Below are 13,184 nucleotides of genomic sequence, written 5' to 3' on the forward strand. Positions count from 1 at the left end.
CCAGTACAGGCTGTGTCAGAGGCATGGGCCAGTGCATGTAGCCAGTCTGCGCAATGCTGAACAGGAGGGAAATTCCTCCCTGGCCCTTGCAGGTGATCATCCTACACCCTCAGGCATAACATCCAATTCCTCTTAAACAGCCCTGAATTCAACATGGCCCTGGGCTTCTCAAGCTTCAACTGTGGCTAGTTGTCATAAAATTACCCTGTCCCTTTAAAAATCCAGCTGCCCAGTACAAACCTTGGTAACCGAGGATCCATAGGCTGGCTAATGCCTGCAGTGATATTTCCTTCTTTGTTAGAAATGTGCTGCCCTTTCCTCTCCCGGGGCCCCTGGTTCTCATGTTACAGGAGGAGAGACTGCGCTGGTTACACTCCACTCTGGAAGCTGTCACTACCCGTTGTAATTACCAGCCAATATCTGCACCTGGCCCAGTGTCCTAAACCCTGCCAGCTCCGTGCCCAGAACCCAGGACTGCACAATAGGCAGGCGCTCCAGCAGCGACACAGCTACCGTCACCCTCGGGTGGAAACCCCCACCCCCACCCGAGACACCACAGGGGGAGGAAACTGAAGCAGAGACTTTGCAGAGACAAACCCCCACGGGGCTGTGCCCTGGACTCTCACGCCTGGAATCATTTCCCAGTGCACTTTGAATCAAGAACGTGGAATGTACTGCACGCATCTGGCCTGCAGAGATGGCAGCTTGTATTTGCTAGCTAGCCAAGCAGCCAGATGTTTCAGGGAAGGAGGAAACACCAACAGACGCTGCCAGCCTGCACTGCAGACGTGCTGTGAGCCTGCTGCATGGCTTACAACAACACAGGCGGAGAAGAGCAACCATTGCCACAGCTGGACAGTCTATTTGTCTTGTGTGTGGGGAGGGGGGAGTGTGCAAGGGCCTGGCTGCATTCTCCAGGATCCCACCAGCACCAGTGAGGCCAGAAGTAAAGCAGCCGTTCCTCCAGCTGAGGAGAGCAGGATGCTGCTCTGGAGTACCAGCCAGTGCACCCCGGGGGCCAGAGAAGCTCCTCTTTCCAGTATGGAGACGCAGGCTTCCTGAGGACATTTGGTTTGGCGAAGGTGGGACAGGCCAAGCCAGAAAAAGACTTTATACACTGAAGCAGCCACATGGTGCTGAGATGGCCATGAAGCCCAATGCCTTTCCCATGGATGCAAAGTTCTGAACCTGCCCTCTTAGCTTTTGAGAATCCTGCCTAGAGTCTCACCTGACTTGTCCAGCAGCTTGCTCAGAGAGCCAGATGTGAAAGGACCAGAAGTCCTGGGTTAGTTGGGACAATCCTGATTCTCCAGGAACAGATCTTGGGACACCTGAAATGTCCCATCTTTTCATCTCATCAGCCAAAATATTGGGATTTTGTAACAAGAAAATATTTGTTCAAGATGAGTTGCTCCGCCAAGTGGAACCAGCTTTGTGACCATACCACCAGCTTGGGGTCTCTGCCCTGCTTCTTGCCAGTCTGCCCTGATGCTGGCACTCCCGGTCATGAGCCACTCCAGACAGCGGGACAAGCCTGAGTCAGTTGACCAGGCCCTTGAGACTCTTGCCATGTTTTGTTGTTGTTTTTTTTGCTGTGCCCTAAAACAAATCTGGGCTATCCAGCCACCCTGTTTCTTCCTCTCCTCAGTTAACTCACTCTTCATTATCCTTTCCTACCCTTTTTAATTTCTCTCTAAACTCAACCAGCTATTGCGGTTCAGACTGAAATAATTAATTGGAAAAAAATTGCCACTGTAGGAGAAAAGAGTGATTAAACCCATCCAGCGGACAATGGGGCAATCATCAGCCTAAGCATCTAATTACAGGGTTGGAGAGTATGGATGCAGGGATAATAACAGAGCCTTTTGTAAACTGTGTTGCCGGATGAGCTGAGAGGAGGGTCTGTGCTTGACTTTGCTCCTGGTTTCGTTCATGGTTCCCAGAGTGAAAAAAGATACAAATGCAAGAATAACTGATCATTACAGAGTGAATACACATGAAGGGTTGCTGGAAAAGCAAGAGCATCAGGCAACACAAACACCTCTCCCATCCCAGCTCTCGGCTTGTTGGCTATACAGCACTCACTTAAGACAAGCAGCTTGGAGGATGGGCTTTCCCTTGAAAGAGACTTTGAGAGAGAGGGAGAGCACAGGAACACTGTGCATTTGGCCAGCCTAACAATACAAGGTAAGAAAACTGGGCACCGATGGAACCCCTGAGCCTGGCCAATTTTTCTAGCCCCCCAACACTTTCCTGCTTGTTAAAGGGCTGCATTCCCCCCCCACATCACTAAAGCATCTGACCCCACACACTTCTCCAAACTCCTTGCTGAGTGTCATAGCAACAGGTTTCCTATCTCTCATGCCATGAACAGGGGCAGGACTTTGTTTCTCAAGCCATCAGACACTGACTAGCACAGACGGTCCTGAACACATGATCTATAGCATGGAGGAGGAGGGAATTGCATTCAAACCAATTCTGTCCTCCTGACCCGTCCATGTTTAACTGCGCAGGATGGAGCTAAAATCACAAAGGAGGAGTCACTTGTCACAGCTACTGAATTTGCTACTGCTTATTCTGGGAAGGAGCCTTCCCCGGGGGCTCAACGCAGAACAGCTGCCCCTCAGTGGAACTCACTGCTTCTGAACAGAGATGGCCTCTCTCCAAGCCCTGCAATGCTATGGGGTGTGGCAGACGGCATACTCCAGTATCATGGCCAATGTCCTAGGGATGGCTCTCAGTATCTCATTAATCAGAACTGGAGTGTGCCATTTAATATGGCAGTGAAATGGCCCCAGGGACTGGGAACAGAGTAGAGTGGCCATCCCATCCAACCCTCGCCCATCCAACCTCTCGGTGATTGGAGACTGCAGAGTGGCTATTACTGACCTAAGCAGAATGGGCCATGGGCACTGCACTCTTAACACCTACACACCTGAAATGTCCTGCTCACTCCTAACGGGATGCCCAGTAGATAGTGTGCACTGATCGATGCTCCTGTGAAGAAGGACACCACTATGCAGTAGCACTTACAGGTAGGTGGCAGTATGAGGGTCACTTCTCCTGGGGGAGACAAAAGTCTCTCCAACTCCAAAGCCCTGCTGCTGAAAGAGAAACATACACAGCTTTATCGTCTCAGGCTTACACAGCAAGGCCAACGAGCTGCAACCGACCCCAGGCATGGGTCACAGGGCTTGGCCAGCCACAGGGCGCAAATCTCAGCTACAACTAGCTCAGGGCAGGCAGCTTGTGCTCTGCAGTTACCCAAGGCTGCACACTCGGTGCAGGAGATGGCAGGCAGCATACATGGACAAGTAAACATGAGACATAAAGATGGCAGAGGCAAGTGGTCCTAAAATAGGTATTAAATCCAGCCATTTTCCTTCTGGCTGAGCATGCCCCCCTCCTGTGGAGAGCCACTCTGATGGAATCTTAAGCGGATTCTCTTCTGGAGGAGACATAACACGGAGGAATGACTTTCTTGACTGTCTGTGGTCATTAAAAATCCATAGCAAAGGTGCCCAGGCTAAACTCCGTAAATTCAGATGCAGTGCGCCTCTTTACTCCCTTCCTTAAACTGTTGTGGAGTCTTGCTGGAAGCTGTTGAACAGTTGTTGCGTTTCACCTCAGAGGTGGCTGCATTTCAGTGGTGGGTAAAGTGATCCTGAGATACAGACTGAAATCATTCTGTTGAAATGCTTTGAGAGTATTTGTGGCTTTCACTATCTAATCTAGAACAAAATATTCATAATACAAATGATGGCGTGTTTTATTAAGACTGTTATTAAGGGAAGGCCTGGTTACAAGTCTGTGTGGGGAGATCTGTTTATGCACGTATCTCTTATTGGTACCTACCTCAAAGTGGCACTGGAAGGATTAATTAAGTCATATCTGTAATGCTAGCAGATGCTAGGAAGAAAGGCTTGGTAGAATTAACAACAATAGTGGAAAAACAAGGCCAGCAACACATGACACACAAAACCCCTGATGGAACAATATATCTCAACAAGTCTTGGATCATATACCATGCCCCAAGCTCCAAATCCTTCCCTGGACACAGCATCTTGACATGGTTAGAAAGCTTGTGTGTTCCAGTGACCCCAAGAGCTACACCAGTGGGAGCTTTAACACCTGTTAGGGCCACCCAAGCTAGACAGGATCAAGGGTAGGGAACAGACGAAAAGCAGCTGGCTGGCCCTCCAGAGTGGGGGCTGAGTGACAGGACAACCACCTATCTGCATTACAAAGTTAAGTTACAGAAACATAACAAGGTCAATATGTAGGTAGAGCCTTGTTTGTGCCCTTAATGGTGTTTAATGGCGTGGAAAGGACTCAGATTCAAAATGTGAAAGAATGTCAAAGGGATGTGGAGTGGGACCTGTAGGATTCCTTTCTCCCAGGGCTACTACCTGCTTTCCTGGCCAATCTGTCCTCTGCACTTACCAAGAAAACAACAACCGCCTCCCCACTCCAACAGTCTCTGCCCCCGTACATCTCGCAGCAGGACAATCCCTGCTGGGTTGGTGGTCACTCCAGGGAAGGGACTATTACAAAATAATTACTCTAGGGGAAAAAAGCCCCCTGTTCACAGCCCATGAGCCCTTTGGGCTCTGAGGAGATGGAGCCAGCAGCTGGAGAAGGGCACCACGATCAGAGTGTGAGAGGATAAAAGGAGACCTGACAAAACAGCAGCCACAGATTTATGGAATGGAAAAAAGGAGCAACTCACAATGAAACAACAGAATGTAACAACCACCGGCACAGTTGTGATGGGATTCAGCCCTAAAGGGCTGCACATATTGAACCCTAGACACAATCAAACTAACAGAAAGGGATGAACCCTGGGGAACAACAAAGAGTGGAAGACGGAGAACGTACCAAAGAACAAGAATAAACAACCCATCCCATGGTGACTTAGCAATGGAGGGAAGGAGAGTGTGAAAAGCCACATCACTGGCCTGCAATAAATGGCACTGGCCAGCTCAGTGTGGGGAAAGCAGCCAGGAGACTGAAAACAATTCCTTTGTTTTGAGCTCCTCTGGCTTGCAGGAATCTTGTGTGAGCTCAAATTACCAACCTGGCTCCCCCTTTCCGTGCTCCTTTCCAACCCTTAGCAGTCACACCACACATTAAAACACATTTAGCAACCAATCAGGGACCTGTGACTTCCTATAATAAAGACATTTTTCATCTTCACAATCTCAATGAGAGCGAGTTTAAAGTGGTGTGAAATTGCAAACGGTCACGGTGCACTAGCAGCCGAGGTTTCCCTAGGTATCCTTCATCCCAGCAAATAGAGTTCGAGCTGCCCAAAGCATATAAATCTTGAGCAACTCCAAGTCACTTTGAGTAATAGTTCATTTTCTGATTTAATTTTGACTGTGACCGCAGCTTCTAAAAGGCATTTTCAGCTGCGGGCTGGTTTGGGGTCTTTTTCCTCCCCAAGAGCTAAACCAAGAAGAGAGGCAGTTTCGTTCCAGCTCATGGCTGAATCTCCGCACAGCCACAGCGAGGGAGATGAGCACACAGTCATTGGTGCTAAGCCCAGCAGGAGAGCAGCGGGAGTCCAGCAGTGGATTACCGAACCGAGCTCATGACGAGCACAGATGCTGCTCGTCTCCCTGCCCCCAGGAAATTAAGCAAGCCCTAGCCCGTAGCATGCATGGTGTCTGCCCAGCTAAGCCCAGGCACTAGGAGGAGCTGGAGACAATGCAGTACAGGCAGATCATGCTAAGGAAAGTTGGGCCTGCAGCCTGGTCAGGAGCCTATCTAGAAATTCAGCCGCAGCTTAAGCCATCACAGCTCAGCCCCGATTTCAATGGTGATGGTATCAGCCTAGGGCAGGGATGACTTTGGGTCACAGCGGCCTGCCAGGACTTGGGGTAAGGAGAGAGATCCCAGGCCGCCTTGCTGGTTAAAATGAAAGGAATTTCTCTCCTCTCACGTGAGCACTACTTCGCGTTGTCACTGTTGGTGAATGGATCACATTTGGAAGTGGGCTGAGCTGCTGGCCTGTTCTCCGTGTGGCTGGTACCCTGGCTGGGGGTGCGGGTGTTATTCGATCAGCCACAGGGGCCTGGCTCACGAAAGAAGCAGCTGCTGTGGCAAGGGGGCTGTCACATATCTCGCAGTCAGCAGCTTGCCAAGGGTCCACCTTCCTGCGGGAGAGGAGCTGAACTAACTGCTTTGCTGGTTCCTTTCTAGACCATTCCCGAGGAGGGACTAGTGACGCGCTCTGAGCGATTGGGCCTCGTCAGGATGGTCTCTGGCAGCTTCAAGCTGCTGCCCGTTTTCCCCCAGTGTAGCTGTTGTATGTGACTTGCATCTCCAGTGCTTGGCCAATCCACAGGGCTGCTCCAGTCCTCTGCCGGCCCCGGGAATTGAATGCTCAGGACTGTATTAGTAATGAGCCCCTGTGTTTACAGTTAGTCTGTTAAGAGCAGGAATCTCACTCCAAACAGCTCTAGGACAAATAAATAAATAGGCAGCAGGCCCTGAAGAGAGGACTTGCCAGTAATGAACCAGGGTGACTGCTTCTCAGCCTGCTGTCACCACACCCAAGTTATGGCCGACACTGCTCAACTGCCCGACAAATGTGTTATTTGCCATGTTTTGGCCTAAACCGTTGACTGTAGCTAGAACATGGGGCCTGCCTCCCCGTCCCTGACTCCCTTCACAATGCACCATGGTGACAGGGAACAGTTCTACCTAAGGGACACACCACAGAGCCTTTCAGCACCGGTGCCAGGTGACAAAAGGACATTGGCAGCACCTCTAGCCCTTTATGTCTTTGCAGCACAGCCACACCCCGGGCAAGCTCCCGCCCGTCCACCCTGTTGATACTGTGCAGGCCTCGCGAGCTGTGCATCTCTTCTGCCCCAGTACATTCAGCAGCACCAACGGCTACAGAGGGTGCCTGGTCAGTCATAGACAGAGAACCTCGTCAGAGACTCACAACAGAAAGCCATCACGGGCTACGCCCATCAACATGCTGGATGCCAGCTGTGGCCATGGGCAGATCCCACTTCTCATGTAACAAACTGCATGCCCACCAAATCAAACCAAGGCCCCACACAGACATACAGCAGCTTCTGATCCACTCTGTCTTTATTGCTCTACTTCCTGCATCCTCGTTTATATTAAACCATGCTGCAACGTAGGCCGGGACATCTACCCACTCCGCCATTCAGACCCTGTAGCTCGAGTCTGGATCTTTCCCTGGATCTCCGCTCTAGCTTCTGGAAATAATCATTCATCCAGTCTTCACTTCCGCCCAAAGATTTCCCTTTTAACACAGGCAACACTGAAGGTTCCTTCTCTTTCCTGCACCATTCAGGTCTTAAAAGACGCTCTCCTAGGTGTCCCTGCTTGGCTGCTACCCAGAAGTCTTTTATTGCCAAGTTCAATAGATTTCTCCAGGCGTGTGATGACTTCATTTTCTTAAACCGAACCTCTGTCCCACTGCACCAGCCTAGGACGCTGCCCTTGAACCCAGCCCCACTCGCAGGGGAAGGCATATTCCCAGCATAATCTCCTGATGATTCTGTTCCCAAGACTCCTCAAGCTGGCTGAGAAGTGGAGGCATCACTGGGCCTTTCAGAGAGGACACTGCCTTTCCCTGCTGCCCTCACCATGTGCACTTGTCCTCTCCCTAGAGGGGCTATCCATTCTGGAGCTGGCCTGAGCAGAGCTCATGGAGTGTCACACCTCTTTGCTACCCTGATACAGTCCTCCTTCCCTTATCACATCCACACATTTTCTTCATGCCAGCGAAGGATGGGCATGGGGGAGGGGCAACCCGCTGGGAGGCTGCCAAGCTGCTCGCCAGTCAGCAGCATAGGGGTGAAAAAGAGAACAAGCCCCTTCCTTTAGTCCCCTCAGGGAGATGAAATCATCGCCCTTACAACATGGAAGGGCCAAAATAGAGTTCGGAGAGTAAATAGCCAAAGGTGCAAAAAGAAACAGGAAAGTCTTAATCTCAGTCAGAAGCAGGAAGCCTGGGAAAGAATTGGTGAATCTGCTGGATCACCCGGAGTTACAGGGGAGCAATCTGGGAAGACGAGGACAGTGCTGAGAAGCTAGATGATTTCTTTGCACCAGTCTTCACTGCAGAGAACATTGGGGAGATTCCTACATCGCACCTGCTCCTTCTGGTAACAAAGCTGAGGTGCGCTCAGAGGCTGAGGTGGCGGAGAAAGAGATCTGAGGCAAACTGATCATTTAAAAAGCAATTAGCTACCGAGCCAGCTGGTCCAGCCAAGAGGTCTGAAGGAGCATAGGGCTGAAGTAGTTGAGGGGCTAACAAAAATCTGCAATCTCTCATTGAAAACATCCACTGTTCCAGAGGACTGGAGGGTAGCTAATATTGTATGTATATCTTAAAAAGGCTCAAGGAGAATTGTAGAGCAATGAGCCTTACAGCCGTACCTGGTGAATTGGTTAAAATGATAATTAAAAACAGAATAGCAAAACCCCTGGAAGATCATAACATGACAGGGTCTAACCAGCAGGATTTCTGCAAAGGAAAATCGTGTCTCACTAATCTCTTAGAATTCTTTGAATGTGTCAGAAAAGCAGTGGATAAAGGAGAACCAGTTGACCAAATGGTTTCAGATTCAAATAAGCTAAGTCGTCAACCAGTGAGATACAAAGTATTGTCACGGATCAAAAACTGGCTGAGACACAGAAAGCAAGGAATGCGATTAAACGGTCAATTTGCACCATGGGAAAAGGTTAACAGAGGAGGCAGCAGGATTCCATACTACGTCCCTGTGTTGTTGAATATATTCATGAAGGGAGGTGAGTAGTGAGGGAGCCACCTGTGCATATGACACGTACATTTCTACACTGCAGCAAAAGACCTAACGGTGCAGCCATGGCTGGTCTGGGCCAGCTGGCTCAGGCTCTCCGTGCTCAGGGTATGGGGCTATAAAATTGATGCGTAGATGTTCAGGCTCTGGCTGGAGCCTAGGATCTAGGACCCTCTCGCCTTGTGGGGCCTCAGAGCCCAGGCCCAAAATGTTTACACTGCAATTTGATAGCCCCACAGTCTGGGCCCTGCGAGCCTGAGTCAGCTGACCTGGGCCAGTCGCAGGTCTTTCATTGCAGTGTTATTTAGGCCAGTCAGGATCAGAGAGGATGGTGAGGAACTTCAGAGAGACCTAAACAAGCCAGGGGAATAGGCAACATGATGGCAAATGAAGTCCAGGGTTGATGAACACAAAGTAATGTACACTGGAGGGGAAAATTTAAACTACGTATGCACCTTACAAGGGTCTAGATTAACTGTATCAGCTCAGGACAGGGACCTGGGCACTACTGTAGACAGCGCAATGGAGACCTCTGCTCAATGTGCAGAAGTGGCAAAGTTTGCAGATGATACGAAATTACTCAAAATAGTTTAATCCAAAACAGACTGCAAAAAGTTACAAAGGGATCTCACTTTAAACTGGGTGACTGGGCAACAAAATGGAAGATGAAATTCAGTGTTGATCAATGCAAAGTTATGCACACTGGAAAACATAATCCCAGCTACACATACAAAATGATGGGGTCTAAATGATCTGTTACCACTCAAGAAGGAGATCTTGGAGTCACTGTGGTTAGTTCTCTGAAACCATCTGCTCAATGTGCAGCAGTAGTCAAAAAAGCGAACAGAATGTTAGAAACTATTAGGAAAGGGACAGATGATAAGACAGTAAATATCATAATGCCACTTTATGAATCCATGCTACACCCACATCTAGAATACTCTGTGCAGTTATGGCTGCCCTATTTCAAAAAAGATATATTAGAAATGGAAAAAGGACAGAGAAGGGCAGTAAAAATGATTAAGGGTATGGGGCAGATTCCATATGAAGAGAGATTAAAAAGACAGGGACAATTCAGCTTGGAATATGACAGAGGTCTATAAGATTGTGACTGGTGTGGAGAAAGTGACTAGGAACATGTCATTTACCCCTTCACATGACACAAGAACCAGGGGTCACCATATGAAATTAATAGGCAGCAGGTTTAAAATAAACATAATGAAGTACTTCTTCATACAACACAGTCAACCAGGGGAACTCATTGCCAGGGGATGTTATGAAGGCCAAAAATATAACTGGGTTGAAAAAAGCACTAGATAAGTGATAAGTTGGCTATTAGCCAAGATGGTCAGGGACGTAACCCTATGCTCTGGGTGTCCCTAAACCTCTGATTGCCAGAAGGTGGGAGTGGATGACTGGGGATGGATCACACAATAATTGCCCTGTTCTGTTAATTTCCTCTGGGGCACCTGGCACTAGCCACTGTCGGAAGACAGGATACTGGGCTGGGTGGACCATTGGTCTGACCCAGTATGGCCATTCTTATTGATTGTTCATAGCAGGGATAGGTAGGTGAGAACAAGCACGTCTTGTCCCTGGGGGATTACACTGCACCTGCCCACTGGTTCAGGATGCTGCAATCACTGGAGGCTAGGAGTGCAGCAAGTTGCAATTCCTGCAGAAACACAAAAACTATCAGCATCTCAATCTGCGCTTTTGTGCTGGGCACAGATTTAATTTAAAATGTTTCATGGGCTCACTGTAAAGAAACAACCAAGCAGTTAGGAATATCAGTGAAGGTGGGAACCCTGAGTCACCGCCAGACATCCTCCAAGTGGTTCTCACTCACAGAAACATTTAATTACATCGACTTAGACTGGTAACATCTGAAACTGGGTAAGTGAATCTGACCTGGAAAAGAGCCACTGCTCAGAGCCAGCCTGCAGCAGCTGGCAAAGACCAGGGCTTGGGTGAGGAGCAAAGCCTAAGCAGCCTGCAACAGACTAAAATGCTTCAACCAGTGAACCCAGTGGACCTGAATGCAGACACAGACACATGCTGTCCAGAAGCAGCTTTCGTTTTGCTTTGTGGCTATGGGCTCAATCTTGCAAGGTGCAAGCTCTCGAGCCTCAATCCATCAAAGCATGGAAGCAGTCCCATTTGAACGAGACTAGAGAGATCAAAGAAAGGCATTCAGGGACTAGTGCCACCCTCATTACTAGGTGGGCATGGTGGTCTAAGGATTGTGTCAATGAACAGACAGGGATGGTCAGTGGGGCTTTAATTTAGCCAGCGATGAGCCCTGGTCCTTCAGGAGCCTCAATCATGCTTACTGTGTCGAGTGAGATTCAAATGAAGAAGGACTCTCCCCACCCCCAGTCCCAGCAGCTACAATGAGAAGAAAAGCCAGATGGGCAAAGAGTAGGTCTGTGGGTATCAGCGGAAGGGACATTATCCCACAAAAGGACACGGCCGTCATCAGCCGCGGTAGCGACACAGAGCTAAGTTACACAAAGTTCACAAGAAAAGCTCCCGTGATCTAACTCATAATGCAAAGGAAAGTGACCAAGGGGTAACCAGGGTCCACGCCGGGGCCTGCTCAGGAATGAAAAGCCGCGCAGCAGCCTTACTGTTCAATGTCTTCTTGCACCAGAAGGTAGAAGGCCTCTTCTTGGCACTTAAAGGAGGATGACTCTTCTTTGACCTTTATGGAAACAAAAGACACAACAGTCCTCAGCGCTGTGGTGATTTAGTATCCTGAGCACAAAGATCTTGATGCAGAAAACACGGGCCCTGGTTCTCCACCATTCTGCATCTGGGCAGTGAGTGCAACGTGTTGCTGTTCTGGGTTGGTGGCACGTTTGCACAAGTTTTGTACCAGTGTAAAGGGCTGCACAAGGTGCAGCTCAATGGAAAACCAGGCCCAGAAGACCTTGAGGAGGGTCTTTCACAACAGGGAGAACTGCCAAATACATTAGATGAAAGCAGGGACTGGCCAGTGATTTTTTCACCTTTTTTGGGGGGAGGAGGGGCGGGGGGCACATAACCATTTCCTGACTACTGCAGAGATTTAGGTTTAATGAGGGCTTTCCTCCTGCCTGAGCCCAGCTGCTGGGTCCTATGGGGAAGTCAGAGCACTGTTTGGGAGATCACACTAATTTCCGTATGATGTCATGATTGCACCACAGGGTCCTGCAAGAACTGGGAGGGAGATTCTAGCCCACAGACTCAAAGCTAACACAGAGGGTAAGAAGCCAAGCAAACTGCTGTTTAACCTGAAAGACCCTTGCTGAAATCTGTCCACATGTGATTGTTCCCACTGTGCAGCTGAACTGTGAGTGCTCCATCCTCTCCTCCAAGTATGCAAATTGACAACACCTTATCAAACTTCTTTGTGAAGTGCAAACCCCTCTGCGAGCTGCAGTATGCTGGGGGGTGTAAGCAAGTCTCCAAGGCACCACACTGTCAACTAGATTTTAGACCCGATATTTTGACTTTGCAAAGGGGAAAAAATGTGATTTACAAACCTGATACAAACAGAAAAAGCTCCTTCAATATTTTTGAATAAACTCCATGAAAGCAGGGTGAGGGTTTAAGTTTTCTTTTAAATTACATTCATCCCTGCAGCGCTGGAAACCAAAACACAAAAGTACTGAACTATGCATGAGAAGCAGCAAGCAAAACTGACCAGTCCAACGTCACTGCCCAAGCTGAGTGCAATTCTAAAGAAATAAAGGGTACAAACGGTAAACGGTGTGATCTAGATCCTGCAATTGGATCGGTGAGGGTGGAACTCTGCAGTCCCATTGGCTTCAGGTGGGGCTCCATGTGGCTCAGGTTTTATTATCTGTGGCTTTGTGTAGAGGAGGGTTTTGTGGTCTGAGGATAGAGCGCATTAGCTAGCTTGGTCTCACACACGCTCTTCAGCATGTGCGAAAATGATCGCGTTAAAGCCGTGTCTTCCTGACAGGCTTTACTTTCACCATGTTAGCACGTGCTTGTGCCTTGACTAGAAGATGTTAGCTGGAGCTAGCTAATGTGATCTCACATCATACCTTAAAATCCTAAACAAAACCTAAGATGACATCAGTGTCACGGTCCGTTGGGGCTGCAATCCAGACCAGTGAGGGGTTGTGTCACCACCTTCCCTGTAACCCTGGGGGCCTTGCAATGCTTTTTTGCTATAGCTCCCAGCTTGCAATGGTCACAGCCAGTCTATACGAGTGCAGGAAACACCCCATGTGCAAGACAGCCCTGGTTCAGCAGCTCTGATCCCAGCAGCCAGTCTACAGGCCCCCACCGCACTCTGGCTTCCGCTAGCCGTGGTTCCAGCCAACAAACCCCACACTGGAACAGAAGGGGTTAAGAGTCTAT

The 13,184-nt window shown here is 49.2% G+C and overlaps 1 protein-coding gene across 15 annotated transcripts in view; it reads right to left on the reverse strand.

Annotated features, from left to right (window-relative positions):
• Nucleotides 1-13,184, reverse strand: part of TNRC6A (trinucleotide repeat containing adaptor 6A) — a 166,346-nt gene that overhangs the window by 107,340 nt on the left and 45,822 nt on the right. For all 15 annotated transcript variants that reach the window (XM_043523873.1, XM_027821079.3, XM_043523880.1 and 12 more), the window contains one exon: nucleotides 11,441-11,514. In XM_043523873.1, the coding sequence (XP_043379808.1) occupies nucleotides 11,441-11,514 (74 nt within the window). The remainder of the gene's footprint in view (nucleotides 1-11,440; nucleotides 11,515-13,184) is intronic.

This window comes from Chelonia mydas, chromosome 10 (genome assembly GCF_015237465.2).
Source record: "Chelonia mydas isolate rCheMyd1 chromosome 10, rCheMyd1.pri.v2, whole genome shotgun sequence".
Classification (NCBI taxonomy): domain Eukaryota; kingdom Metazoa; phylum Chordata; order Testudines; family Cheloniidae; genus Chelonia; species Chelonia mydas.